The sequence below is a fragment of the Amblyomma americanum genome, chromosome 8, assembly GCF_052857255.1.
Source record: "Amblyomma americanum isolate KBUSLIRL-KWMA chromosome 8, ASM5285725v1, whole genome shotgun sequence".
Classification (NCBI taxonomy): Eukaryota; Metazoa; Arthropoda; class Arachnida; order Ixodida; family Ixodidae; genus Amblyomma; species Amblyomma americanum.
In genome coordinates, this window is record NC_135504.1 from 14,968,074 (window position 1) to 14,993,412 (window position 25,339).

At 41.8% G+C, this 25,339-nt stretch overlaps 1 protein-coding gene across 3 annotated transcripts in view; it reads left to right on the forward strand.

Annotated features, from left to right (window-relative positions):
- LOC144100077 (uncharacterized) overlaps positions 1-25,339 on the forward strand; it is a 276,109-nt gene that overhangs the window by 249,586 nt on the left and 1,184 nt on the right. The window contains exons 2-16 of one of the 3 annotated variants that reach the window (XM_077633118.1): positions 7,406-7,469; positions 8,872-8,904; positions 9,766-9,801; positions 12,504-12,548; positions 13,890-13,916; positions 14,994-15,020; positions 15,365-15,391; positions 15,796-15,822; positions 16,382-16,408; positions 16,983-17,009; positions 20,065-20,091; positions 21,520-21,546; positions 21,890-21,907; positions 23,370-23,428; positions 23,716-23,787. In XM_077633118.1, coding sequence (XP_077489244.1) covers positions 7,427-7,469; positions 8,872-8,904; positions 9,766-9,801; positions 12,504-12,548; positions 13,890-13,916; positions 14,994-15,020; positions 15,365-15,391; positions 15,796-15,822; positions 16,382-16,408; positions 16,983-17,009; positions 20,065-20,091; positions 21,520-21,546; positions 21,890-21,907; positions 23,370-23,428; positions 23,716-23,787 — 522 coding nt within the window. In that variant the 5' untranslated portion in view covers positions 7,406-7,426. The remainder of the gene's footprint in view (positions 1-7,405; positions 7,470-8,871; positions 8,905-9,765; positions 9,802-12,503; positions 12,549-13,889; positions 13,917-14,993; positions 15,021-15,364; positions 15,392-15,795; positions 15,823-16,381; positions 16,409-16,982; positions 17,010-20,064; positions 20,092-21,519; positions 21,547-21,889; positions 21,908-23,369; positions 23,429-23,715; positions 23,788-25,339) is intronic. The other 2 variants (XM_077633119.1, XM_077633120.1) reach the window with 2 other exon arrangements.

Sequence of the window (25,339 nt, forward strand, 5' to 3'; positions counted from 1 at the left end):
CAGACCATGTCCTCATGAACAATCAGTCATCCAGCGAGAGTGTAATTATGGTTTGTAATAATTAGTAGTGAGTCAATGGGAAGTTCTAATGACCGACTTTTTAAATAATAAGCAATTTTTATCGCTAATTCCTTCGAGTAATTAACGAAATTAGTTAATTGCTAGTAAGTCCTCCAGAATTGAATAAATACACATAGACCTCTGTTTCCTGCTTTTCTTTCGATGCTCAATATGAAAATGGTCACGCAATCGTCCGCTTTATTTGAGTGCTTGGCCAATACCGCGACGAAACGAAGGAACACTGTAGCCTTATACCAACGCTTCAGGTTTCCGCCTAGATGGCGACGATTATCCCCGTTTCAATTGTGTCGCAAAATTACTTCCATTTTTATGAAACAAACCCAAAAAAAAACGAAATAGGCGCGAACCCATTATCCGCTATTTAATGAATGCGCATCTACTTTAAACCATCTCGGTGGTCGCATTCATATGACCCGCCTTGGGCCCAAAGATGTGTTTTGACTCAACGACGCAAATACCAAAACATCTCGTTGGTCGCAATCACAGGACACGCCTTGGATCCTAACAAAGTTGCGTTCTCATTCGATGCTGCACATACCGGCCGAATAGTGTGACCGCTTTTTGAAGCTCTTCACGAAGTTTTTAAGAAATGAAGTATGCGAGGGCACTATCCCTGCTGGATCTTACCACATATATATGGTGGCGTGTTCCGACGTCTCCGAGCCACAGACATTTATTTCTTGATCGGTCAGTTTTCTTCTCCATTGCGTTCATTTTCAATTGGCGATGCTTTGTTTTGTTTTTGTTTTTGATATCTGAAACGGTCCTAAATCTCACAGGAAGAGGTGAAACCCTCGTGTGTATCGTTTTAGCAAGAACTAATTTCATTTTGGGCCGTCATTGAATAATTTATTCAAGTGATGAAGAAAACTTCGGATTATGATAGAGTAATGGATGTTAACTATTTAATTTTCAGTGGGGCAGTGACAAATGCACGAGCGTGTTTACGTTCAATGTAAGCTCTGACAGCGCTTTCGACGGCACTATTGACGCCGTACAGGGTGGTACCCTACTGTTGAAAAATAGAAGAAAATAAACTGGGAAGAAAACGGCGTTGTTTTCGAGAGTTGCTTCGGAGCACAACAGCTGAAACTTCGACACGAAAGGCCATTGTCTGCGTCATTGTCACCTTTTTCAAGGCAACAGAACAGCAAGTGTTGCAAAGCTTGGATCTTGCAAAGTTCACACACTGACAACGGCAATAAACCATCTGTGTGTTTTTCTTAAGGTGCTCTCTATGAGATCGTACCGAACAATTCTGGACAAAAAATTTTTTAACAAGAAAGTGTTCTTGAAGGCAATTTGTTTTCATATATTCTAAGATATAACTATTACAAACAATATATCCGCAAATCTATCGTCCGCTGGCCTCCCTTTTTTTCTATTAACGTTTTTGTCACCATCAAAAGCGTTCCTTATTAGTTTTCTAAGGCAGTCTTAGCGACTCTATGCTAGCGAGGAAAAATCTTTAAAAGCAAGAGTTTGCTACACGTTCGCAAAATGGTCCATTACCTTAAATATTTTCATAACAGTAAAAATTTATTGGAGCACGAAATTGAGCGGTGCAATCATGATCGGTACTGCGCATGTCATGTAATTTTGTTTTTCTATTTACTCTTTTTCATCCCAGTACCTTACAATTTTTGCAATGTGCGAAACTTTTGTCCAGAAATGTTGCACATAAACGGGGCAGAATTTTGTGCTGTTAAGAAGACCAACTTGCTTCACCAGTAATACTTCCTACTTCATACAACACTGAAAACCTTCTGCACGTCGCCAATGCAATCTTCCAAGTGCCACGAGGAACACAAAATGTGCCTTCCTCATCAGACCATTCGCAGTGTGGCTTGAGTCACTGGAAAATTTTGGTATAGCGCGGTTTATTATTTTAGCATGCCGCTGAGCGTTTAGCGAAATAGCGGGTCCAGAGCGTACATGCGCAGAACGCTAGCAAAAGAATAGCCTTGCGCATGCACGAAAGTTCCATAAGTTAGCATTGTAGCGTTTGCACACTATGCACGAAAACAGAGAGGCGTGTTTATAAGCTAGAACCGAGAGCTTGAGTTGAATAAGCAGGGCGTGTGGTTCTCACCGGCACGTTTTCTGGTAAATACTGCTGATGTTCACTTTCGCCATAAGTGACGCTGCTTCGACGACCAAATATAAGCTGTAGCTGGACGCTGTTTTTTTTTAATTTTTGATACGCTCTCGAATTCGGTTTTCCTAGGCTTTATGGTGCTTCCACGTGCGAGGCGAATGTATATTCGCTAGCAGTAATTCATTTCGGAGGTTTGGCACTGTGGTTTATGCATCGTAATATTTTAACACGCAAATTTAGATATGTTATCATAATAAAAGCACTTAGAACACTACATGTCACCAGATCTAAACTGTTCTTGTATGAGGGGTCTGTACATAGCGCTTTGTAACTTAATGGCGCCACCATGTTTTCGTTTCTAATTTTACGTACTTTCAGTCACCGAGGCATTTCTGTTACTATATTGCGTTGAGAATAAACGTTACTGCAATAATCGGCTGTAAAAGACTCTACTCACAATATTTTTGGCTAATTACCGGCTGTAACGCCGGTTCTACAAGTTCCGTGTGACTCTTTAATGGAGATCATGTTTTACGTGTCTGGAAAGCTTTATTAAAACCTTCTTCCAGGACTGAAGTAAAGAAAATAGGTGACAAACGAAATATGGCGCCACCTTTTATCGTTTACTTTTGCATGGTAGCTTCATTAGGTGTTGCTTCTTTCTTGAAAGGTGCTCAGAGTCTGAGTATTGGCAGCTTCTAAAACGATTTTGAATTAAAATTTCCGTCATATTCTTTTTTAATGATCTTGACAGTCCGCGTTTCGCTAACTCGTGAGCTTTCGCAGGTCATCTAGCTGGGCTACGACTATTGAAAGTGATAGCTTTCGACATATCGGCGGTGACTGGAATGATGATGATATTAGTGGTGGTGTAAAGCATTTATTCCGTGCGAGCAAACTTCTTCGTCCGGAAAGGGCTCTCAGTATATTGCTTCGGCACAGGATGCCGTCATCCTTACCCGGCACTATAACGCACTGGTCATACAAGTCCGAGCTGGACACCACGGCTGCCCATAATGCGGAGGCTATAAGGTACAGTCGCAGCTTCTCTCTCGCTACGCTGCGTGTTGTCAATAACTACACGAATGTTCACTCCATCGTAAATGCTAGGCTTGAAGAAGGAAAAATTATTTTTCTCAGATGGCTGCCCACTGTACAATTTTAGAGCATTCGACGCCAACATGAGAGATAAACGCACGACCGTAACCGCTGTCATTCAGGCTATTGAAAACCGTCTACATCGACATCCGAGCCTTCAAGCCCTTCTTTCTTCGACATTACAACCTCTTGCATTTCGTGCTCAGCCAGGAGAAACACTTCGTGGCTCTGAGGGCATATTTGCAATTATGATTTGCGCTGAAAACAGACTGCATTGATAGGCAATGTGGCATGTTTCAAGCAGGGGTCAATTCTCCTTATATTCCCTGCTATATTTTTCGGCATCGATAGAAAATTGTGGCATGAGCTATATATAAAAAAATTCCCACACTAATTTTAGCTCCATAACGTTAAAGGCCCCGTTACGCAGAAAACCCGACATTGGCGTTGTGAGAGAAACATCGCGTGCATGACTCTGGCTACGTCACGTGACCTTGCTGCGTCATCACAACCTGCCCACTGCATAGTGAGCAAGCTGCCCACCGTGGCAGGTGGCAGTTAAAATAATGGTTGGTCGCTCAGGAAGAGCAACCTGAGCCGCACAATGCTCACCGCTGGTAGCACCTTCCATCGCAGGGCAGTGGCGCATCGTTTAACCGCAGCACCGCTGCTGCAGGAGGGGTATTAGGGACCCCGAGGGGCCTACGAATGTATAGTAAGGCATGAAATTCTGCTCATATGACATTTAACCCATTACGCTGTCGCGCCATACGCTTAAGGGGAAGCTTAAGTGTCTCTCACAATTTCTGCATGTTGCGGCAGGGCTGCCGCGCATACTATAACCGGCTTCGACGTCTCCAGGGCATGCCAATTTTAGTTATTGTGAAAACCGCAAGATTCTAACATAACGCACTCAATAACTTCAGAAATAAATATTTGCTGAACACAGCCAGGCGAAACGTCGGAAGTTCAATTTTACAACACTATATATATAATGAAGGGAGCCAACAGTCACCGAAACCAAGGTGCATAGGGGAACGTTAATTTTTTTTTAATGTGTTACGCTTATCAGTGGGATAATAATACTTATATTAATAAATCGCTTAAAGAAAATTACTTATAAAGCAGCACCGGACGCGATATTCGGAGGTCGTGGGTTCGGATCCCACCGGCGGCATGGTTGTTTTTTCTGCTGCTTTATAAGTAATTTTCTTTAAGCAATTTATTAATCTAAGTATTATTATCCCACTGATAAGCATAACACAATAAAAAAAAAAATTAACGTTCCCCTATGCACCATGGTTTCGGTGACTGTTGGCTCCCTTCATAAATTTGTCAAACGGGCCCCTCACTCATTTCCTTCAACTTGTCTGCTATATATATATATATATATATATATATATATATATATATATATATATATATATATATATATATATATATATATATATATATATATATATATATAGCATAGACGCGGATAGCACTGCCGAAACGATCTTGTCTTTAAACTGGTCGCCCGAACATGGCGGCGCTGCGCACGTGCAAATATAAACCCTTTCGGTCGCTAGCCTTCACAGCTAATATATCCTTCACAGCGGTCCTTTACTGAGTAATACTCCAAGTAACTTTAGCTTGCCGGCGATGTTGACTTCGCAGCTGAAGGTTACATAGCTTTGGCGCAATCGACATACTTCCCTCTCCACAAAAAAATTAACCCACCTATCCCATCACTACCCGCTTTTTGCAAACTCAAAGCCCACTTGATTATTTCAAATTAAAGCGTAAATGTTTCTTGTGTAACCTAAAGGCAACAGGTTTCACACGCCACATACTTAACCGCCAAGCACTTACCAATTTCGCAACCCATGCAGTCGGCTCCTTTGAAGGTATAAAAATTGATCACTTAATGGCAACTGAATTCTGCTCACGATCTTACCTTACTTTTATACTTCGTTTAAAATTATTTCTGCCAGCATTCATTTACCTTCCAGGAAACTTCAGCAGCCATGCAAACACGCGACTTTGCCTAACAATTTAGGTTTTCGAGGATATTTCTTTGAATGTAAAATATCCTTCACAAGCAATGCTTTACATTGTTTCGCTAACAAGCAGAAGGCGCTATAAGGCTGATGCACAAAAAGATTAAGGTGGGTATCAGCGCAATTTTGAGCGCTGAAAAAAGCTTCCTAGGGTCTAGTTAGCGCATAGAAGTATATGTAATAATAAGGCGTGTTCCTGGCTCCTTTGAATGAGTGACCTCAGTGAAGCAGAAACCCTTAAGCCAATGTTGAGAAAATCGCGACAAATTTCTATATCCTGCGTAAATTTATTCCCCGGGGCTATCTTTTATGTGGGCAGAGTCTGGCCAGTGCTTTGTTGGGAGCGTCGAAATTCATTCAGGCAACTTTGGCATCTTTTAATCCAGAGGCCACTCTCTCTGTGTTCTGGAGCAACAATGCATTATATTTTTAGCCTGTCTTATATAAAAACTAAACATTTCTTGTTCGCACATGAGGTAAAGCCACCGCAGTCTTAGCTTACGTTTGGATATATCCAGGAAAATTTTTTGTTCACGAAATCCAGAGGCGTTTCTGAACTTCTTTCTTCTCACAGGTTAAGAGCTTTGTTGATTGCGCCGGCCGTCGCTTAGCGCAGAAAGTACGTATGATTGCTCTTGTTTTATGCTCTTTTAGAACTTCGAAACACATTTTTTCTTCTTCATTGTTGTTTCAAAATTTATCTATTTTGATATCTTCCATTTCTGTGAGCTTACTGAATCGCCATGGCTCCAGGCAATTATGGCCACAAGCCTACTTGTTGATCTTAGTTTATGGATTTTATTGATCTTTCGCATCGGTTCCCACTTCAGCACGCAAGATACACCGGCATACCTACCTGTGTTAATTTTTATAAGAATGCTCATATACCGGAATTAATGTAGATTCATGCATGCAAGAATACAAATTTTACCTCCATAGCGTTAAGGGCCCCGTTCAACGGAAACCCGGCTTCGTGATTGGCGTTGGCATGCGAGAAATTCTCGAGTGGTCGAGCGGGTTGTGACGTCACACATGGAGCTGCGGAAGTCATAAGTGATTAAATCAATACAATAATTGCGATGATAAAGTCGCAACATGACTGAAACGTCGTTACGGCATGTGAGAATGTAAGGTAACCTAACTGCGGTGAAAGAGAAATTGGATTAATTTACAGGAATCCAACCTATGACCATTGTATTGCAAGTCAGACACGCTATGCATAGGTCCTTGAGGCAATTTCGTTCAATTTGGTTCCGTGTGCCCGTGTTTGAGAAGTAATTTTGGAAGACTACCCCACGCCCCAGACGACTCCTGGCAAAGAAGACCCCAAGCTAGCGCGACTGCCCTTATGGCTGATCTTAAGTGTTCCCCGAAATGTGGACCTATATCAGAGAACTTTCCAAGTAACCCACTGCAAACGTTTGGATACATTCTTATTTATATCATACCATCAATTTGCATCATGCCTTAAAAGTATCGTTTACCTGATTTGCGAAAATCGATTACTATTCGCCTTGCCCAATCGTATTGTTTCTGACTGACGTCAGCACCCATGGGTTTCTTTCTGATATGTTGTCTTGGATAAAAAAAGGTCCAGTGTCTTTAAAAAAAATACAGAAGCAATGTATGGACAAATCTGCGCTCAAACCTCTCCTACAGGCTGCAAGGCATTCATGCCCAATAAAAAAACTTCAAGGCTCCAGCGTGGCGCTTCATACTTACACGTAAAGCTAATTTTATTTCTTCTGTCAGGAACGCCTTCGACGAAAACAGGACTCCGCTGACCTCGATGAAGAATGACGTCAACGAGATGTCTGGTTTTTCATCCTCAGTAGAATGGGTGCACTTTCTAAGTTTGTCAAAAACTTCTAAGCCAGCTGTTACCTTCTCGCACTGTCAACCCCCGCACAACATTTTCAACGTCACCCCCTTCAACGTCAACCTCTTTCTAAGTTGATAGGTGTCGCGATTTTTTTCTTTTTTGTTTTTTCGCACTGCTAGCTCTAGATGAAGTCCAGGAACCAAAACATATCTGCTAGAAGGTCAGGGCAGCGCTATAAAACGTTGTGCGCCTCTTTCTTGTCAGGAGAAACAGCTTGGAGACAGGATGCGTGCCAGATTTGTGCTGTTGTGGTTTTCCATTGCTGCCGGTAAGCATGCGGCTGTTTATCGTTAAACAAACTTAGCAGGGGCACGATTTACAAGTAAATCCAAGCTATGTGTACCCGTTTTTGTTGTCTGTGGTGTAGATTGTAAGAAAATTCTGCAGTCCTTAGACTAGACAGAGAAAATCCTAACGTGCTCATATGATATTTATAGTTATTTTCTGGTCGGGAGTTTCGTCATTAGCTTACTAATTATGTCAGAACTTTCTTCACATCATGTACAGCAATTTCGGACAAAAATTTGGGAATTGGAAAATTGTAAGGTACTTTCACGGTAATATTGAATGTAATGACCGATTCTTCTGATATGTATCAAAAGAGTTTCCATCGGTTGCATCGAACAGTTAAGACTGCCATAGAAAAGCAATGAGGAACGCTTTCGACGATAGCAAAAACGTCAACAGAAGAAAAAAATTCAAGACTGCTGTCGGGGGATCTGCAGATACGTTGATAGTTACAGTTAACTATTACATTATATGACAAAATCGTGTCAATAGTGTCTCGTTCAAAAGTGCTTTTGTCCAGAATTGCTGTGTATGTATGCTTTCATGCACTTGTTATCACAAAGGAAGTATACAAGAGTTGTATCTGGACAGTACTGACCCATGCGGCTGAAACATTGAGGCTAACGAAAATCCTTGAAGTTAAGTTGAGGATAGCGAAGCCAACTATGGATAGAAAATTTGTAGGGGCAACGTTAAGAGACAGGATGACGGAACAGTCCGGCAGGAAAAAACTTGATGTTACGACATCATAGTCTAAATGAAGAAGAAATGGGCGCAGGTAGGGCATGCAGCAGAAAACCAAATGTAGCCGATGATCATTTTCGGTAACGAAACGACTTCGAAGAGAAAGTACGTTTAGCAGAAGTCAGATCAGCGGCTGAGATTAGAAAGTTTGTGGGGCTAAGGTGGCCGCAGCTTGCATAGGACAGAATTACTTGGAGAAGCCGTTTTCCTGCAATGGGCCATGTTTAGCTGTTGACGCTTATATCACAAAGCGACGTATTAGGATTAATTGCGCAAATTCGTACTATAACGAAATAGCACAACTGCCTCTTTTGGCGCTTTATTTTATTTATTTTCTAACTTCACTTAACTATGTAATGCTCCCAGAGTTTCTTCTTTGCTGAGTGTGCAGGCTACAGCTCTTATGAACGTGTTTATGCGTAAATTTCCAGCATTGCTCAGCTAGGTAAATAGTTAAAAACTGGAACTATTGTGCAACTCATCCCGTTTTGTATCTCATCCTCCGAAAACGAAAACAAACAGAAATATTATCAGCCTTAAAAGCCTAATTAACCTTTAAAGCGCACTGCTTATATTTTTTTACAAGTCTATCAAAACAATGCTTTAAATTTCTCTAATGACGACGTTTCCCATTTTAGGGTTAGCAGCGTCAGAAGACATCCCTGATAACGGTAAGTAAACTTCAGCCGCTCCTGGCTCATCAAGCCTCACTTAATCTGCCCTCTCACTTACTAGAATGATTTTTCTTGCTTGTTGTTTTTTTTCTTGATTTCCTGAAGCTACGCACTTTACTTAAAAGGGTTTATTAGAACAACGTTCTTTGTTCCTCACACTACGCAGGAAACGAGTCTGCTAGTAAGCATATACCATAAAGACCAGAATTTTCTCTTACTCCAAATTACATTTCGTCCTCTTAAGTGAAAACACACTTTTTAAGAGGTGTGCTAAAACTGGCATGCGTCTCATTGTGTCATGAAGGTCCTTACTAAGTGTACATTTAACGAGCGATGGCTAGCAAAAAAATTGCGTGTTCTCAAAACTTACAGCAACGTTTTTGATGTAAAACATTTACACTTGGGGTGCCTTGAAGTATAAAGTACACAGGCGCTTAATATGCTTGTGGCGTTGAGGCTTTACTATGATTCATAGAGCGTAACATAAACGCTTATTTTTTGGATTTGTCAACTTCATGGATAAAACATACTCTTAGAGCATTGCGCGCAGAAATAGACGCAGGAGTTTACTAGAACCTGGGTTGAAAGTAGCTCCTTCTCCTTGTGTGCCTTTTTTTTTCTGTGCGTACCCGTGTAATTTTTACTCAGTTTCATTATTAAACTTTAATTTAAATTAAACACTTTAGTACTCTATTCTTTTATAGCCAAAAAATGTTTTTGTTTCTGAAGATTTTATATTTTTTAGCCACTTGTCGTAACGAATGTCTCTAGTCGTAGCCTGATCGGACTGCTTGTGTTGAGTTCTTGTAGCTCTTACTACATGCGATAACATGTGTGCATTTTTCTTGTTATGCAAAGCTGTTCCTGGATGCTATGGGGAAGCGAACGCCACGGGTGAGTTCTTAATTTGGATTTTTTTTATGACTAGCGAGTTTTCGAATGCTGTTTTGAAGAGAAAAGATTATTACGGTTAGAATAGTATGAAGCGAAACACGGCTGAATAAATTGTCCTTGCCTCTTTTATCCTCCGACTGACAGTTAAAAAAAGACAATTTATCAGTACTTCCATCCTGAAAAAATTTGCTATTCCCGTGCTCTGCTTCTTAAGGCGCAAATGTAAGCAAAAACGGCCTCTTTCCTGTTCTCTGTCATGCGTGTCTGAGTTGAATGCTGATTTATTTGCTTCGTCGGAAAAAATCCCGCACTAAGCCCATGCGGCGCAATTGCATGAGTGGCAGATGGGGCGCAATCAGACGCAATCGCAGTTGCACCGGAATTGGCGGACACAGGTAGCAGATGAACGCGAAAAGGATAGGGGGCGCCTTGCCGTTACGGGTGGTGAGGGTATGCAGCGAGGCAGGTACAGAGGTTGTGAGCTTGGAGTTAAACCTGCTTTCCCAAGGTTGCAAGCAATACGTGCTGACCTGAAAAGAATGCGGAATGCAAACGCACAGCAGCAGCAGAGCCGCATGCAGATCGTTGAGGAATGAAAATGAAGATTTATTAATTTCATCATTCAGGCACTAACACATTTAAGAGTGATTTTACTGCTACAAGATATTGGTATGCTAGTCCTTGAGTACCTTTACTTTTCCATGGCGTCTACAAGCATTCATAACAAGTAATATCTTAGCTAAAGAGGAACCAAAATGTGATGCATCAGGAAGAGCCTGAGTTCGCTAGCTAATACTCCCACGAGGAGACTGGTCTTCACATGGGCAAGGTTTCCTTTTGTTGAGGCATTAGTCAGTGGACGGCGGCTTTCCTCCAGCCCATTGCCCTTTTTTGTGTGTTCTCAAGAATTCTATCCTCCACCCATCTCTCTACATTTTAACTAAATATTTGCCCTCTTCCCCCTCCCGCGTGTCCTATTCGACATGGAAACAGATATAAATATTTCCTTCGGAATTCAACAGTGCTTTGATGAACCGGAGTTGTCAGCGGCATAGCAGGAAAAAAAAATTTGCATAGTGTGGTATGTCAGGCCTGAAGTCCGTTAACTTCAGTTGGGCCTGCGATACTTGTGGAAGGCGGTTTTGAATTATTTGAACAACAAACATTTATTTACCGTGCACCAGCATTACCCAGAAGAGCTTTTCTGCATTTTATCTTGAATAATGTATGACTGCCGCGGCTGAGATTTAGCCCTGCAACTTTGTGCTCAGCAGCACAGTGCCTTAGCCACTGTTCTTTAGAAGCGTTTCGGGTGCAATAAAGGCTCTAATGTTATTAGAGCTCATTTTGCAACTCAGTGACGCACAATCAAATTATTTAAGTACACAATTGAGAATATGTCTCAGTTTCGACACGTTGCACAGGTTTCGGCACTACTGCACACTGATTCTCAAATGCTTATAAATATCACTTTTTGTGAAACAGAGCAGCGCTTATTAGGATACTGCAGATTCGGCATTATGACAACCCTGCATCATATCCCAGGCTTAAATGGGTGCGAGGCTTCAGGAAAAAACAAACTAGCACGGTAACTTAGTGCACGTTTAAGACTGATTAGGACGAAGGTTCTTATGTGGAGAACCGGCCAGAAGACGCCTAAATATTCCCGTACCGAACAGCTGGTTCCCGATCTGCACATTTGACGGCGCTGCTAGACATGCGTGTTATCAGGCCTGAGCCGTGATGGCCCTGCTGCAACTGCAGCCGCTGCAGCTTTTGCACACCGCGGCGCTTAAGTGCGAGAGACATCTGCGTGAAACACAGATATATGCCGCTGCCAGCCGTTGCCGGGCCCGGAATTTATGCCGGAAAAGCCACCTCAGCGCCTGTACGCAGCAAGCGGCCGCGGGTGTCTATAAAGTATACCACCGATACCGGGCTGCTGCAGTCACCGTCTGGCAGGAGCAGGAAGCTTGTATCCAGAGGCGAATAAATGTTAAGACTAATCATCTTCATATGAAGAAATCAGCGTATTTTGTTCTGTCCCTCGTCTGGCTTCGCGCCGACTTCTTCACTTCATGCAGCTCCGACAAGCCGAGCAGCATGCTCTCCCGAACTGATCAGTCTGTCCGTGAAATATCTGCGGGCAGGCCTGAGGATGTTTTAACGCGGCCCGTTCCAGACCAGCGTTCCTTTTTTAGAATCCGACGCGTGGTTAAGGGTACTAGCCCCCCACAAATGTGCACCGTCGGAAAGGCGTTTCGAAGCGTTTGGCGGTATGCTACAACCACGCATCCCACCCTAAGATGACAAAGCTTAAACATAGCGCAAGGCTCGTGGAGCGTGCAGAAGGAAACCAGATGATCAAGTATGGTGCGCGCACTACATGAAGATGGCGGTGGTAAAGCAAGGTATGTACAAGGGCGCATGTGACGGCGGAGTGGGTTCGATTTGTTTTGGCGTCAGGGAAGTGCGTGCCTTGCATGGCAGCTGTGAGGGCGTAGAATGCATACCTGCATTATAAAACGGAGCTCCTGTACACTTGCTTTCAGTCCGCTTTTCAGGAACTACCCGGCACATTTTCTCCTTGCTTTGATTTCAGCTAACCAAAGTGGAATGGAATAGAACATCGAAAATGTCCCAAAATGATAGGCAAACTGTTTCCTGTTTCATGAACTAAACTCCATACTTTACATTTTCAGTCAGCCAAGAAGTTTCCAGCTCGACAACAGAAAACACGAGTGCAGGTAGGCACAAAATATCACCTCATATGCATTTCTAGAATACAGGTGTAGCTCTACAACGATCAAACTGCTTTCATTGAGAATGCAGTAGACTAAAAGAGTCCACAAGCTTGAATATGCTAGTCAACAAGAAAAATACATATGCAAAACGCACCCCAAAACCTCTGCAAACCTAATTATAGATTCCTGGAAACAAAAATTTTTATTCTTTTTTCTCAAGCAGTGCTGCCGCTGTATATTAAAAGGTCAGAGAAGGCATTACAAACGTTGCTAAAAAATTTTTAACGTCCTTATAACGCTGTCTTAAAAATAATCTGGTTCAATCACTGGCGAATGAAACCATTTTGTGGAGTCGGGCACAAAAGTTCCATAAAAAGGTTTCGGGAAAAAAGCGTGTAAAGATTACTTAGCTTTTTGTTCCGGTTTAAAAAGGAATAACAGCAAACAAAGACAAACACAGCGAGAATGAAACGAGTGAGCTCCGCGTGGTGACATTCGTGCTGAGTGGTTCAAGCGGCATTGCAAGAGAAACCCGCTTGTTTTATCTACATGCGGGCTTCTCAAACGCTCATATTACAGAGCTCAATACATTCCAGCTATTGACATCTTTGTTCAACAGCATGGGAAACTGGGTGATCTCAATTCAATGGCCGCTGCTACAACTTCACATGAAAGACTGCATACATGTGCATATGAACACACATAGAAGACAAAAGATATTCTGAGGGCACTTAAGTCCGCTTACGTGCAGGGATGCGAATGCATGGACTTTCTAGAACGCGGGTTTTTTCCGCGACGCTAGTAGGCGTGGTATTTCTAAATTATTTTTAATTTTGTATTGCTATTTTCAATTTTGATTGATTATTATTTTGTTCTTCTTTTTCTCATTTTTATTTTTATTTTTAGAATTTTCGTTCCTTTATTTTTTTTATTGCGTTTCATCACTTCTTTAATTTATTTTAGTTTTGATTGACAGGTTGAGTGGACACTTTCAGAGAACGCACAAATTCTGCCCACAACGATAAGCCTATAAAGGCTTTCGCCTTAAGAGCAGGTGCAGAGGTGGTCGCCTTAGCGTCCTTTAATTTGAAAACATGAAATAACCGTCCCAACAGCCTACAATTGTTGAACGCCTGGGCTGGCTGATGACCTTTCCTTTTGAAGACCGCATCGCAAAGCAAGGCACAGCCTCTTCAAAGAGCACGCCTTCTGTCCGTGTCTCGGCTTGCGTTGAACGTTCAAAAATGACACTTGAATGCTGTGCAGTCAAACAGTGCTTTCAGTTCGTAGAGGCAACCTAGAAACAAGGATCTGGTACATAATCAATCATGATTTTTTTCGCAGAACCCGTGACGTCGCCGCCACCTTCAAGTAAGTCGCATTTCCTAACAGTTAAAATAAGTAGGCTTGGTCAAGAGCGGATTCCAAGAGAAGGAAGCCATAGCAATTTGCAGAAAAGCAGAGAAAATCAGAGGCGCGTCCTGATATGAAAACTCCCTTTCATGCAGGATAATTTGGGTCACTAGCACTTCTGTGCTTTTTCTCAAACGTATGATAGGCGTCTGACACAATTGATAAGCATACTGAAGCAATATTGGCTGTTTGGTCAAAAAAATACTTAAACCCATGTAATTTTCTACAATTGTTTGCTGGATTTGAAGAACGCGATCTTCCAAAAAAAAGCGTTTTTCTCCGGCAAGCTTACATTTAGGCGCCGGCAAAATTGATCCAGGAATAGCGAAATTTTGTAGAACATCGCTTTTTCAAATGTAATGGGCTGGTGTTCCTTGTTCATTGCAATACTCGACTACATACTCTAAGAAAGGTACACAGGAAACAACAACAGAGCAGACAAAAATCAATGAGCCCCGTCTAGATATAAAATCTCCTCTTTATGCAGGACAGCTAGGTTGTCCTGCGAATTTTCATTTCGTACATTCGCCTAGTTTCCAAGCGGTCAGCTGAACCAGCCGAAATTATTTGCAATCAGAAACTGACTGCATGGTTACTGGTAGCGAAATGTCCAGATTTTTCACCCCTTTTCTCATTTTATGAACGGGTCCTATGCATTTGCCGTGCAACGCATACATGGAAAGTTTGCCCAGGACATCCACGACGCCATCACTACATCATTGAAACCACAACCTCTAGCCTTATATAACTGTTCTGTTTTCGGGTACCGCCTCTCTCTCAAACTTTTGAAATATTCTCGGCGTATGTACAGAAAAGAACCAACTGTAGTTGTGGGAATGATCATTCACAAGCATAATGCTATTCTGAACGAAATAAGCTTAAAATCCTCGCAGTTGACCAGGCTGTTCATCATGTTCATTCTGAGATCGGCTTCATTGACAGGAAAGTACTTTTCTGAACGAAAAATATAGGGAAATGAATTATTTTGTTTACTGACTTGCAACCTTAGCTTCAACATATAACTTGTGCTTTCAGGTACTACGACAGTAAAGTCAGCTACAGGTAAGTGCTGTACAAGCTTTCCGTACTTTCTGTCTATTGTTGCAAGTTTTCCTTTTTAACCATGACCTACTTTCTAACAAACACACAGTTTGCACCAGCAGAGAATTATTTGTAATCAGCAAACCACTGCATGGTTATTGCTAGCGAAATGTCGAGATTTTTCACGCCTTCTACAATTTTAAAAACGGATCCTATGCGTTTGCCGTGCAACACATACATAGTAGATTTGCCAAGGACATCCACGACGCCAAAACTACATTATTTAATCCAAAACCTCTAGCTGTATGTCACTGTTATGTTTTCGGTTGCCGCCTTTCTGTCAAAGTTATAACTTGTGCTTTCAGATGCAACAACAGTCCAGGCACCCAAAAGTAAGTGCTCTGCAAGGTTTCCGTGCTTGCTGTCTTTCGATGCAAGTTTTCCTTTTTAATCATGACCTGGTTTCTGTCAAGCGCAGAGCTACACCAGTCGAATTTATTTGCAATCAGGAACTCACTGCATGGTTACTGGGAGCAAAATGCCGAGATTTTTCACCACTTTTACCATTTAAGGAACAGATCCTGTGCGTTTGCCGGAATGACCATCCGCAAACGTAATGCTATACTGAACAAAAGAAGCTAAAAAAACCTCGTAGTTGGGCAGGCTGTCTAATCTGTTCATTTTGAGATCGGCTTCAATGATACGAAAGTACTTTTCTCTAGGAAATAGATGGGGAAATCAATTTTTCTGTTTACTGACCTACCACTTTATGTCAACAAATAACTTGTGCTTTCAGATGCAACAACAGTCCAGCCAGTTACAAGTAAGTGCTGTACAAGCTTTCTTTGCTTTGGTGAAAGTTTTCCGTTTTAATTATGACCTAGTTTCTGGAAAGCACACCGCTGCACCAGTCCAATTTATTTGCAATCAGCAACCCACTGCGTGTTTACTGGTAGCAAAATTTCGAGATGTTTCGCCCCTTTCACCATTTTATGAACGGGTCCTATGAGTTTGCAGTGCAACGCACACATGGTAGGTTTGCCCAGGACATCCACAAAGCCATCACTACATCATTGAAACCAAAACGTCTAGATGTAGATCTCTGTTCTATTTTTGGTTGCCGCCTTTTTCTCAAATACATCAAATATTTCTTTGTGTAAGTGCAAAAAATAACCAACTAGTTGTAGGAATGACCAGCCTTAAATATAATGCTATGCTTAAAAAAAGAGCTTAAAAAATCGTAGTTGAGCATGCTGTCCATCATACTCATTTCGAGCTGGGCTTCACTTAAGAAAACTTTCCTGAAATAATTAGTTGCGGAAATGAATTATTATGTTTACTGACCTACAACCTTCAGGTCAACCTGTAACTTGTGCTTTCAGATGCCACAACAGTCCAGGAAGCTACAAGTAAGTGCTGTACAAGCTTTCCGTGCTTTCTGATTTTCGGTGCAGGTTTTCTTTTTTAGTCATGACCTAGTTTCTGAAAAGCACAGAGCTGCAGGAGCAGAACTTGTTTGCAATCAGGAACACACTCTCTGGTTACTGGTAGCAAAATTTCGAGATGTTTCGCCCCTTTTACCATTTTATGAACGGGTCCTATGCGTTTGCGGTAGAACGCATATATGATAGGTTTTCTCAGGACATCAACAACGCCATCACTACACATTGAAACCACAACCTCTAACCGTATATCACTGCTCTGTTTTCGGTTGCCGCCTTTCTCTCAAATATTTGAAATATTTCTCTGCGTAAGTACAGAAAAGAGCCAACTGTAGTTGTGAGAATTATCATCCGAATACGTAATTATATCTTGAATAGAAGAAGCTAAAAACCCCGTATTTGAGCAGGCTGTCCACCATGCGCATTTCGAGCTGGAATTCTTTGCTCAGAAAACATTTTTCAGGAAAAATCAGATGGAAAAATTAACTGTTTTGCCTACTGACCAGCAGCCTTCACGATAGCATGCAACTTATTCTTTCAGGTACAACGACAGTCAAGCCCGCGACAAGTAAGTGCTGTACAAGTTTTTCCTGCTTTCTGTCTTTCGTAGGGAGGTTTCGGTTTTAACCATAACCTACCTACTTACCAGCAAGCGCACTGTTGCGCCAGCCTAATTATTCGCACACAGGAACGTAAGGCAGAATGGATTCTCGTTGAACTACCATTTCATGTCCCGCTCGGCATTTCCGTGGATATCCTGCTACCGAAGCCTTTCCCTTCTGCCTCACAGGCCGGAAACTCTGGATCCTCATCTTTCAGTAATTTCGGGAAGCATCGCGAGCTCGCATGTCGTTATCGAACGACCGCTCTGTGTTTTTCTACTCGTGTCGCATATGCCTTCAATGCCCTTACCCTACTTTGCGAACGCGCCTCTCAAGATTTTGCATTCGTTGACGCACACACTTACTCGGGGGAAGGTTTTGGACACCCTCTCGATCATTCTTTCATTAAGCAAAGCTTCGTCGCCTCACATTTATCGCCTCAGCGTTTTGCTCTATGCTTAAAGCGCGTTCACAAGACAGACCGAAGACAGACATCCGTCATTTCAGAACTCTGCATCTTACAACGCTGCTTTGTTATCATTGCGAACGGTGACACATGTAACAAATGCGCGGGCGCCCGCAAGTGTTCAGGCTAACTCCACAGTAGCTGCTTCTAAAGATTTAAAATTTTCATAAAATTTTAGTACGAGAAGACAAAGAAATAAATTTTTATTTACCAGGAATATATCTTTATTTACCAGGAATGTACGAGAAGAGCTAAAAGGGCAGTAGGTGCTTTGCTCACTATACACAAGACTGCGATTCATATTTCATCTCGTTACAAGCGCTCTATGAACGAATTTAACAAAGTTATTAGGTCCCGGCTGACGCTCCTCGAAGGCTGCAGCCAATTTTAGGAAGGAAGCTGTCATAATATCCGACGGCTATGCACCTGTACAAATGCATAGGCGAAGTGAAATGCAGCAATACGACCGAACAAATCTCTTGAGGCGCTGCCATATTCCGCAGTGGGACAGCATTATTGTTTAATACAGATACCAGCTAGAAGCATCGAAGCTTGGAAGGTTTCCGGTGGGCGGGAACTCACTGGGGGGGAGGGGGGAGCGGGGAAGTGGGTGGCACTTCTGGAGGTTGGTTAAGGCAGTTGGATGAGACTACTAAAAAAGTCCTCTATTTAGACATTTTGCATAGTGATAACATGCTGCTGGAGCCACGTAGGCGACGAGGGCATGATGAACGTGCTTGTGAGTTGTTGAGAGTAGTTCTCTACATTTCACTAGAAGCGGATGATCTCAGTAAGGCAGGTTACCTCACATCTGTATGCTTGGCGATGAGGAAGAGTTTACAATAAAAGTATGGATATTTTGAGCAACTGGAAAGCTTCATATGGGGGATCATAAGCTGGTACTAATATATCTCAAAACAAGAGTTTTGAAATATAATATTGTCCGCACCTAACTTGCTTTTGCCTCAAGTAAATAAGGCAATGGCGCTACTGGGAGTTGAAAAGCCGAAATATAGGCTCAGGTACATAACTAATTTTTATGTAATGCGTTTTCACTTTTGCAATGAAGGAATGTGCTCTTTGGGCGAATCGCTGTCCTTTTTTTTCTGTCATCGCAGACCCTAGGGATGAGAGTCCATGAATTTTCCCAGGAATGGAAACAGTAGTGCTATAGAGTTTACCAGGCCAGAAAGAATTACACGCTGCTTCTTTTTCTGAGGAAGCAGAATTTTCTTTCACATATTTATTATTTTTACCGTTTTCGCCACGTGTTGCAACGCTCTCATGCAGAGCACAACCGCGCAGCATTTATGAGATCATCTTGGCCCCATCTGGGCTCGAGCTCCCGGACAATCTGACAATACAGCAGCCCAGTATTTCATGTCACAAAAGTTAGCGCAAAATAAGACACATTCACAAGAAAGGTGGACAAGACAGCGCGTTGTCTTGTCCACCTTTCTTGTGAATGTGTTTTATTTTGAGCTAACTTTTGTACCTAGAACTATGCACCAACTAGCCCAGCACCAAGTGTTATTTCATGTCACATTCGCGTCAGTGTGTGCAGCTCTTCGCCGTCAAGTTTGATCGTGTGTCCGGCAGTTCAAGCTGCAGTGGGCCATAACCGACTATAAGCCTCTCTGCAGCCACGGGGAGTACAGACTCGCTCCCAAGTGTATTTCTGCAGCAGCGGTTCTAATGCTGCAGCATGAAGCACTAAGAAGCTTCAGCATCCCCTTAATTTTTTACCTGCAGTTCATTTAAACTCGCAATGTGTCCCGCAATGATTGGTGATTATGATTGGTAAGGTACATCCGACCATGTCCGGTTTCTTTTCGAACCTTTAATACCTCATAAGAAAACTAAGACCAGCGTTTTTCTTCTTTCAAAGATCTCTGCGATTGTTCTTTCAGCCCACTAGCGCAACATCTGTGTCGAGGAAGGGTTTATTAGAGGAAAAGGAAATGATTTTTACTCTGTTCGTTTTCAACGCTTTGATACCCAGAATTTTAACTTCTTGTTTTAACCACTTAAAGCATAAGACATGATTTACAGAGAATAATGAAGCACACACAGTGTGGGAGAAAAAAATAATAGTATTTGAAAATGCAGAGTGCGCCAGTTCTACTGAAAAATACCTCTTCGTGCTGATTAATTGGGCTTACACACTACATTTTATGCACATACATTCTTCAGCTTCTTTGTTCTCTTGTGATGTGATTCAAATCAGATATTTGTGTTTCTTTGATGTGATCGTGTCATGGTAACAAAACACTCATCGTTAACAATTTTCGTCAATGTATAACGAGTCGTCTACCGCCCCCTTTTAGCAAGGCTTTTTAACAAAAAAAAGTGAGAAACGCCCTCTTTTTTCATCATGCTATGAAGTTTAAAAGGCCTTGTCTTAGTACAGGTATCAGAAGAAAGATAAAATGTGGTGAAATATACATGGAGAAAAATATTTCAGCTTATGCCCATAAGCAAAGCCGGGCCTAAAAGACTAGAGATTTCTTACTTATTCCCAGTTTATAAAATCAAATCATTTGTTTTCTTTTCAGGCACAAAAACCGTGAAGACAACAACAAGTAAGTTCAGCAAAATATACCTTTCACCGCTCCTGGCACGCCGTAGTACGGAGACTTAGTATGCTAGTGCCATTGGCTGTATTTAATGCACTGTTGGAGATATCCACAAATGCAATTTCGGAAAAACGCCTGGACCACATTTTTATTTTCTCTTCTCGCTTTCTTGTGTTTCCTAGGCGACAAAGTTTTCAGGCAGAGAGCTTTTCTCCGGTGTGGTTAACTTGCACTACCGAGCACTGCAGCATGACCCGAGTCTTCATGTGCGGCACTGTTTCTTAAAACGGAACGTTCCACAACGCAATAAAATTACAACTTCATCTCATCATATAACGTTCTGAAACATCACTTCGCTTCTATTAAAGTTAAATTCATCATCGGTAAGAATGCCGAGTCGAGAGCTCTCTACCACTGGTTGCATTTATCCCATCATTTTCAAGGTCTGGAAAACACCAAAAAGCAAAGTATTTAGCCATTTTTTATTATTGTTGTCTTTTTAAATGTAATTTCAGGAAAATGGCGTTATTTAGAAGGCTTTTGTACGGTTTTTCGAGTTCATAACTGCTGTTACCGCGCCGTGAAAAGGCATGAAAATGAGCTTGACTAGCGGAAGCCACTTTAGTGAACCTTGTGCTTACGCAGTTGTTTTATTCCTTTCTAAGATAATTTCGAGCATCTAACATCTTCTAGCGACTTTTCTATCATCTTTTCCAAAATCATCCTCAATGAAGCCAACGTCAGTGAGTGCTGTAAAACCTGTTTTCTTCAATGCTCATGCGATGGATAGGGTACCTAAAAATGTTGAAACGAAATCACTTTTGAAATTTTCTGTTTACTATAATTTTTGTGAATCGCAAAAAATCATGAGCCATAACGTCATCCATTGTATTTTCTTTGCAAATGTCTGTCATAAGCCTATTCGGTTTTGTAAAAGATATGTCATGAAAATGTTTGCTACCGAAGTTCGCGGCCATGTGTCCTTGGCTGAGTCAGAGGTTCAAGATGCAGCTTTTACTATACGCACTCTGACGCCAGTTACATCGTGAGGCTGGAATATAGAAAATTTACTACTCTTCATTTTCAATTTTCTTTCATTGTTGTCTTCTTTTTCACCTATTTACAATATAAATGTTTTAAACATTTTTTTTATACGATGAGGATAATTACTATATTATTAGTATTATTATTGAATTTTTTAGTTCTTTTTCTTTTCATAGTATTTACACAAATAAATTCTCGGAACTTGGTTATTTTTGTGCTGTAGCTAAGTTGTAGGTTCCGGGGACTGGGCATAAAGCTAACCTCCGTATCCCAATTTTTACTAGCCTCATAGGACCTCTACAGTGAGCGAATGAGTGAAAAAAAGCATTGCTTTTCCTCCTATACAGCATGTGAATTCCTCTGACCAAAAATAAATAATTTTGCTTACAGCTACAAAGCGCCCAAGACGAACAAGACGTAAGTTTCCGGCACACCGCCTTTTCATTTTCGTCCTGTACTTCTATTATCATTTTAACTATTTTAACTATCTGCGTTACATCCTAGTTTGCTTCTTGTTACTTCGTTTACAACCCTGTCGTTAAGTGCCAAACAAGCAAATTAACAAGCAGGAGCGTGTATATAGTTCAGTGACCTTATTTTCCCATTACCTGGACGTTGTCGATGTTGATGCGTCTGACGTAACGATCTATGACTGACACCAATCAATACATACTTCAAAAATGTGTTCCTATGACATTTATTATTAAAACACAGGCGAATCCAACTTCTAATTAATCTCCTAATATTTTTTTTTTCACAGGCAAGCGCACAAAGTACGGTAAGTGGTTAAGGTATCGCTTACATAACACATCTTATTAGTGGCAATGTTGGCGGCGTAATCCGACAAAAAAGCACGTTAAAGCAGTAAGAAAGTTCTGGCTAGATAGTCCTTCTAGGAGGGCCGATTTCCGTGTATGTGAAGCGAGTGACCGTTAGTTATCTTTTAATAGTAGCAGCCGCTGCGGTAAACCATTGTTATCTTTTAATAGCAGCAGCCGCTGCGGTAAAGCATTGGCGTTGAAATGTCTAGAAGACACCGCTACAGAAGTGCTGGTTTGGCGCGCATAAACGCAAATTTTTAAGGCACAGAGAAATTCTATATAAGCCCAGAAGACAGAGGGAATATGGCAACTCATGCGACCCCTTCCTGCCTCTTTGGAAGCAATATCTATAATTTCCAGTAGGGCGGGCAACGTACAGGTTCGTCTGGAAAACTCTACATGAAACTCATTTTGAAAGATTCTCTGTTACGTGGAAAGTGTTCGCTAGTCGTACCGTCCACATGTAATCGTTAGAGTGGATAGATCAGGTACTTTGGCTGCTTCTATTTAAACCGCCTGCGCCCTGAGCATCCAATAAAACAGCGTATTGAACTTGTGTTCATCCTCGGTGTAACACTGAAGTATAGGTTGTCACTGCTCAAGGAAACAAGTCTCCAAATATGAAACTTGGACTAAAATATGAAATAGAAATTAACATAATGGTCTGTCATCGCGTACTTGGAATAACAGATCTGTTTTTTTTTCGTGTGCTGCAGTGTACAGCAGATACGCAATTTTACCTTTTATTGCTTTTACTAAGCATCGCGTTGTTTCCACGCGCTTTATTACAAGCGCAATTCTTTTCAGAGATTAGTGGCCAAACGCTGACATATATTCGTCGCAGCTTTTGACTCTTTGGCTTGTTTATGTTTTGCGGTTTATGGAGGTTTAACGTCCCAAAGCCACTCAGGCTATGAGAGGTGCCGTGGTGAAGGGCTCCGGAAATTTCGACCACCTGGGGTTCTTTAACGAGCACTGACATCGCACAGTGCACGGGCCTCTAGACGTTTGCCTCCATTGAAATTCGACCGCCGCGGTGGGGTCGAACCGTCTTCTTCGGGTCAGCAGCCGAGCGCTATAACCACTGAGCCCCCGCGGCGGCCTGACCTTATGGCGTATCATATGCAATGTTTGTGGGTACCAACGTAGGCTATGTGATAAGGGTTGAATCAATTTTCATAAATGATAAAAATTGTCAACTAATTTCTTCCAACGGAGTAGCGTGAATACAAGTTGTAGATATGGCTCTTTCTAGTAGGAGCGCATGCATCTTTCGCGTTTTGTGTTAGCATATAATTCCTGCTGCTTCTCATGCCAGCCACCGAGAATTAGTTAACTCCGTTCTTTCAATATTTCGTAATTCCACTGCAGAAACCAAACAAAATTAACTCAAATAATACGGGGTTATTTACGTTTCAGGGTTATCCTGTGACAAACACGGTTGTTGTCGTCGAGTTCTAGAGTCCGATGGGCTTGAGGTGAGTAGGTATTCAATCCCCATTTTGCATATTGGCGTTTTTCCTATTTATACAAATTCGTTATGTGCAGCAGCGGCGCTTATAGCTACTGATGGTCCGAGGCCTCTCAGTTATTTGCAATCGGCCTTGTGTTGCACCGGCTGCTGCTGTATCTTTCAACAGCGTTTTTTGGCGAAGAAATCTTCATTGAGCTCTTCACTTTAACTCTATCCAAAGCTGTCGTTTCTGTCTCAAAGAAGTTACAGTTGCCTCGTTATGAAATAAAGCCTCGCTTCTCTTATTTGCAGTACCCTATCACCTGTAAGACCTACTGCAATGGCTACAATTACGAGATTCCTGACGGAACACCTTGCCTGAAAGTAAGATCACGGACGTTGGTAGTTTTTTTTTATGAATTATTCAAGCATGCTGAAATATCTTGCACATATGGCTTTAGTACGCTGTTTAACTCGAAAACCCAATGTGAGGCGTTCCTCGCGAACTTTTTCTGTTTCTTTGAAAGTTTACATTCGGGTTCTATTCTTCTCTTACTCAGACTTAGAAAGCGTGCGTGTTTTTATCCAGAGTGCAGAGATAGTAAGAGTCTAGAAAAAGCTTGAAATGTACAACATAAATATAAGCTCGTTAATTTTCCACATACATTTTCTGCTTGAAAATGCTATTAAGTAAGAGGATATTTTCGCAATACAAGTAGTGACATATTTATGAAAACTAAAATGGCGAGCTGTCATTCAGAATAGCGAACTAATACCTGGAAATGCATCACTTACTAGGGACGCGGCGGAAACGTGTATGACCTTCACCAGAGAGCGAAAATATTTGCCTTTGAATGTCTGATGCCTAAAACTCAAATCTAAACCACCCCTAAGGGTCAAAAGGCTGTGCTAAAAAAGCATTTCTAACGAATTACGTGAATATCACATTAAATTTTTGTTGTTTTGTCTCTATACATAAATACCAAACTGAATGCTTTCTAAGTATGCTGCGCGTATAATCTTCAACATTGTTACCAGAAATACAATTTTTGTGCTTAATATATTTCTTTCACGTTTAAAATATACTATAATCAGTTCAGCTTGAAGAAGAGCGACAGGTTGGCCTTAAAGCATGAGTTGGATTTAAGTTGGTGGACAGCGAAACGATGTACTGAGCCCTCCTACTCATTGGTTTGCTCGGTGACCCTTTCAATGCAATAAGCGTTAGGACCCTCATCTGTAAGAACTACTTCGAGGGGACTCTTAGTCTCCGTCTTAAGGGTATGATCGGATAGCGTTATGAGTTAATTCCCATACATGCAGAAGGTCATTCTCTATTTTAAATTCATAGATCACTGGGAGTCCTCATACCCTTCCTTTCGCTGTGGTGCAGTGGTTAAGCGAAACGCCACTGCCCTGGGATGGCAGGTGCTCCCAGCGGTGGACCTTGTGCGATACCAAGTTGCTCTTCCCGGGCGACAAATCATTAATATAACTGCCACCTGCTACGAAGCGCAGTGCAATTTCCTCATTATTGTGGGCAGGTTGTGATGACGCCGCAAAGTCACGTGACCTAGGTTGCCCACCTGCCTACTAGGTTCTCTGGGCACCACCTGCCAGAGTCATGCTCGTCATTTTTCGCTCACAACGCAGACACCTACCTCGGAGTTTCTGCATAACGGGGCCTTTAGCACTATCGCGTTAAAACGCGGCGCTGTCATGAATCAAGACGTTGATGAGGTCACAAAGTCACGTCACTTAACCGGAAGGAAAGTAGGCACACTGCAAGTGTAACCGAATGTGAGTCAGCTAACAGCAATTGTTCCGACTCGCATAGTATTTAACTTGCGTTATAGTATATAGCCCCAAAAAAAGAACACATTAGCTTTCCCGTTTAAGCGTTTCTGGCCCAAAGACTGTGCAGCCCCTAATTTTA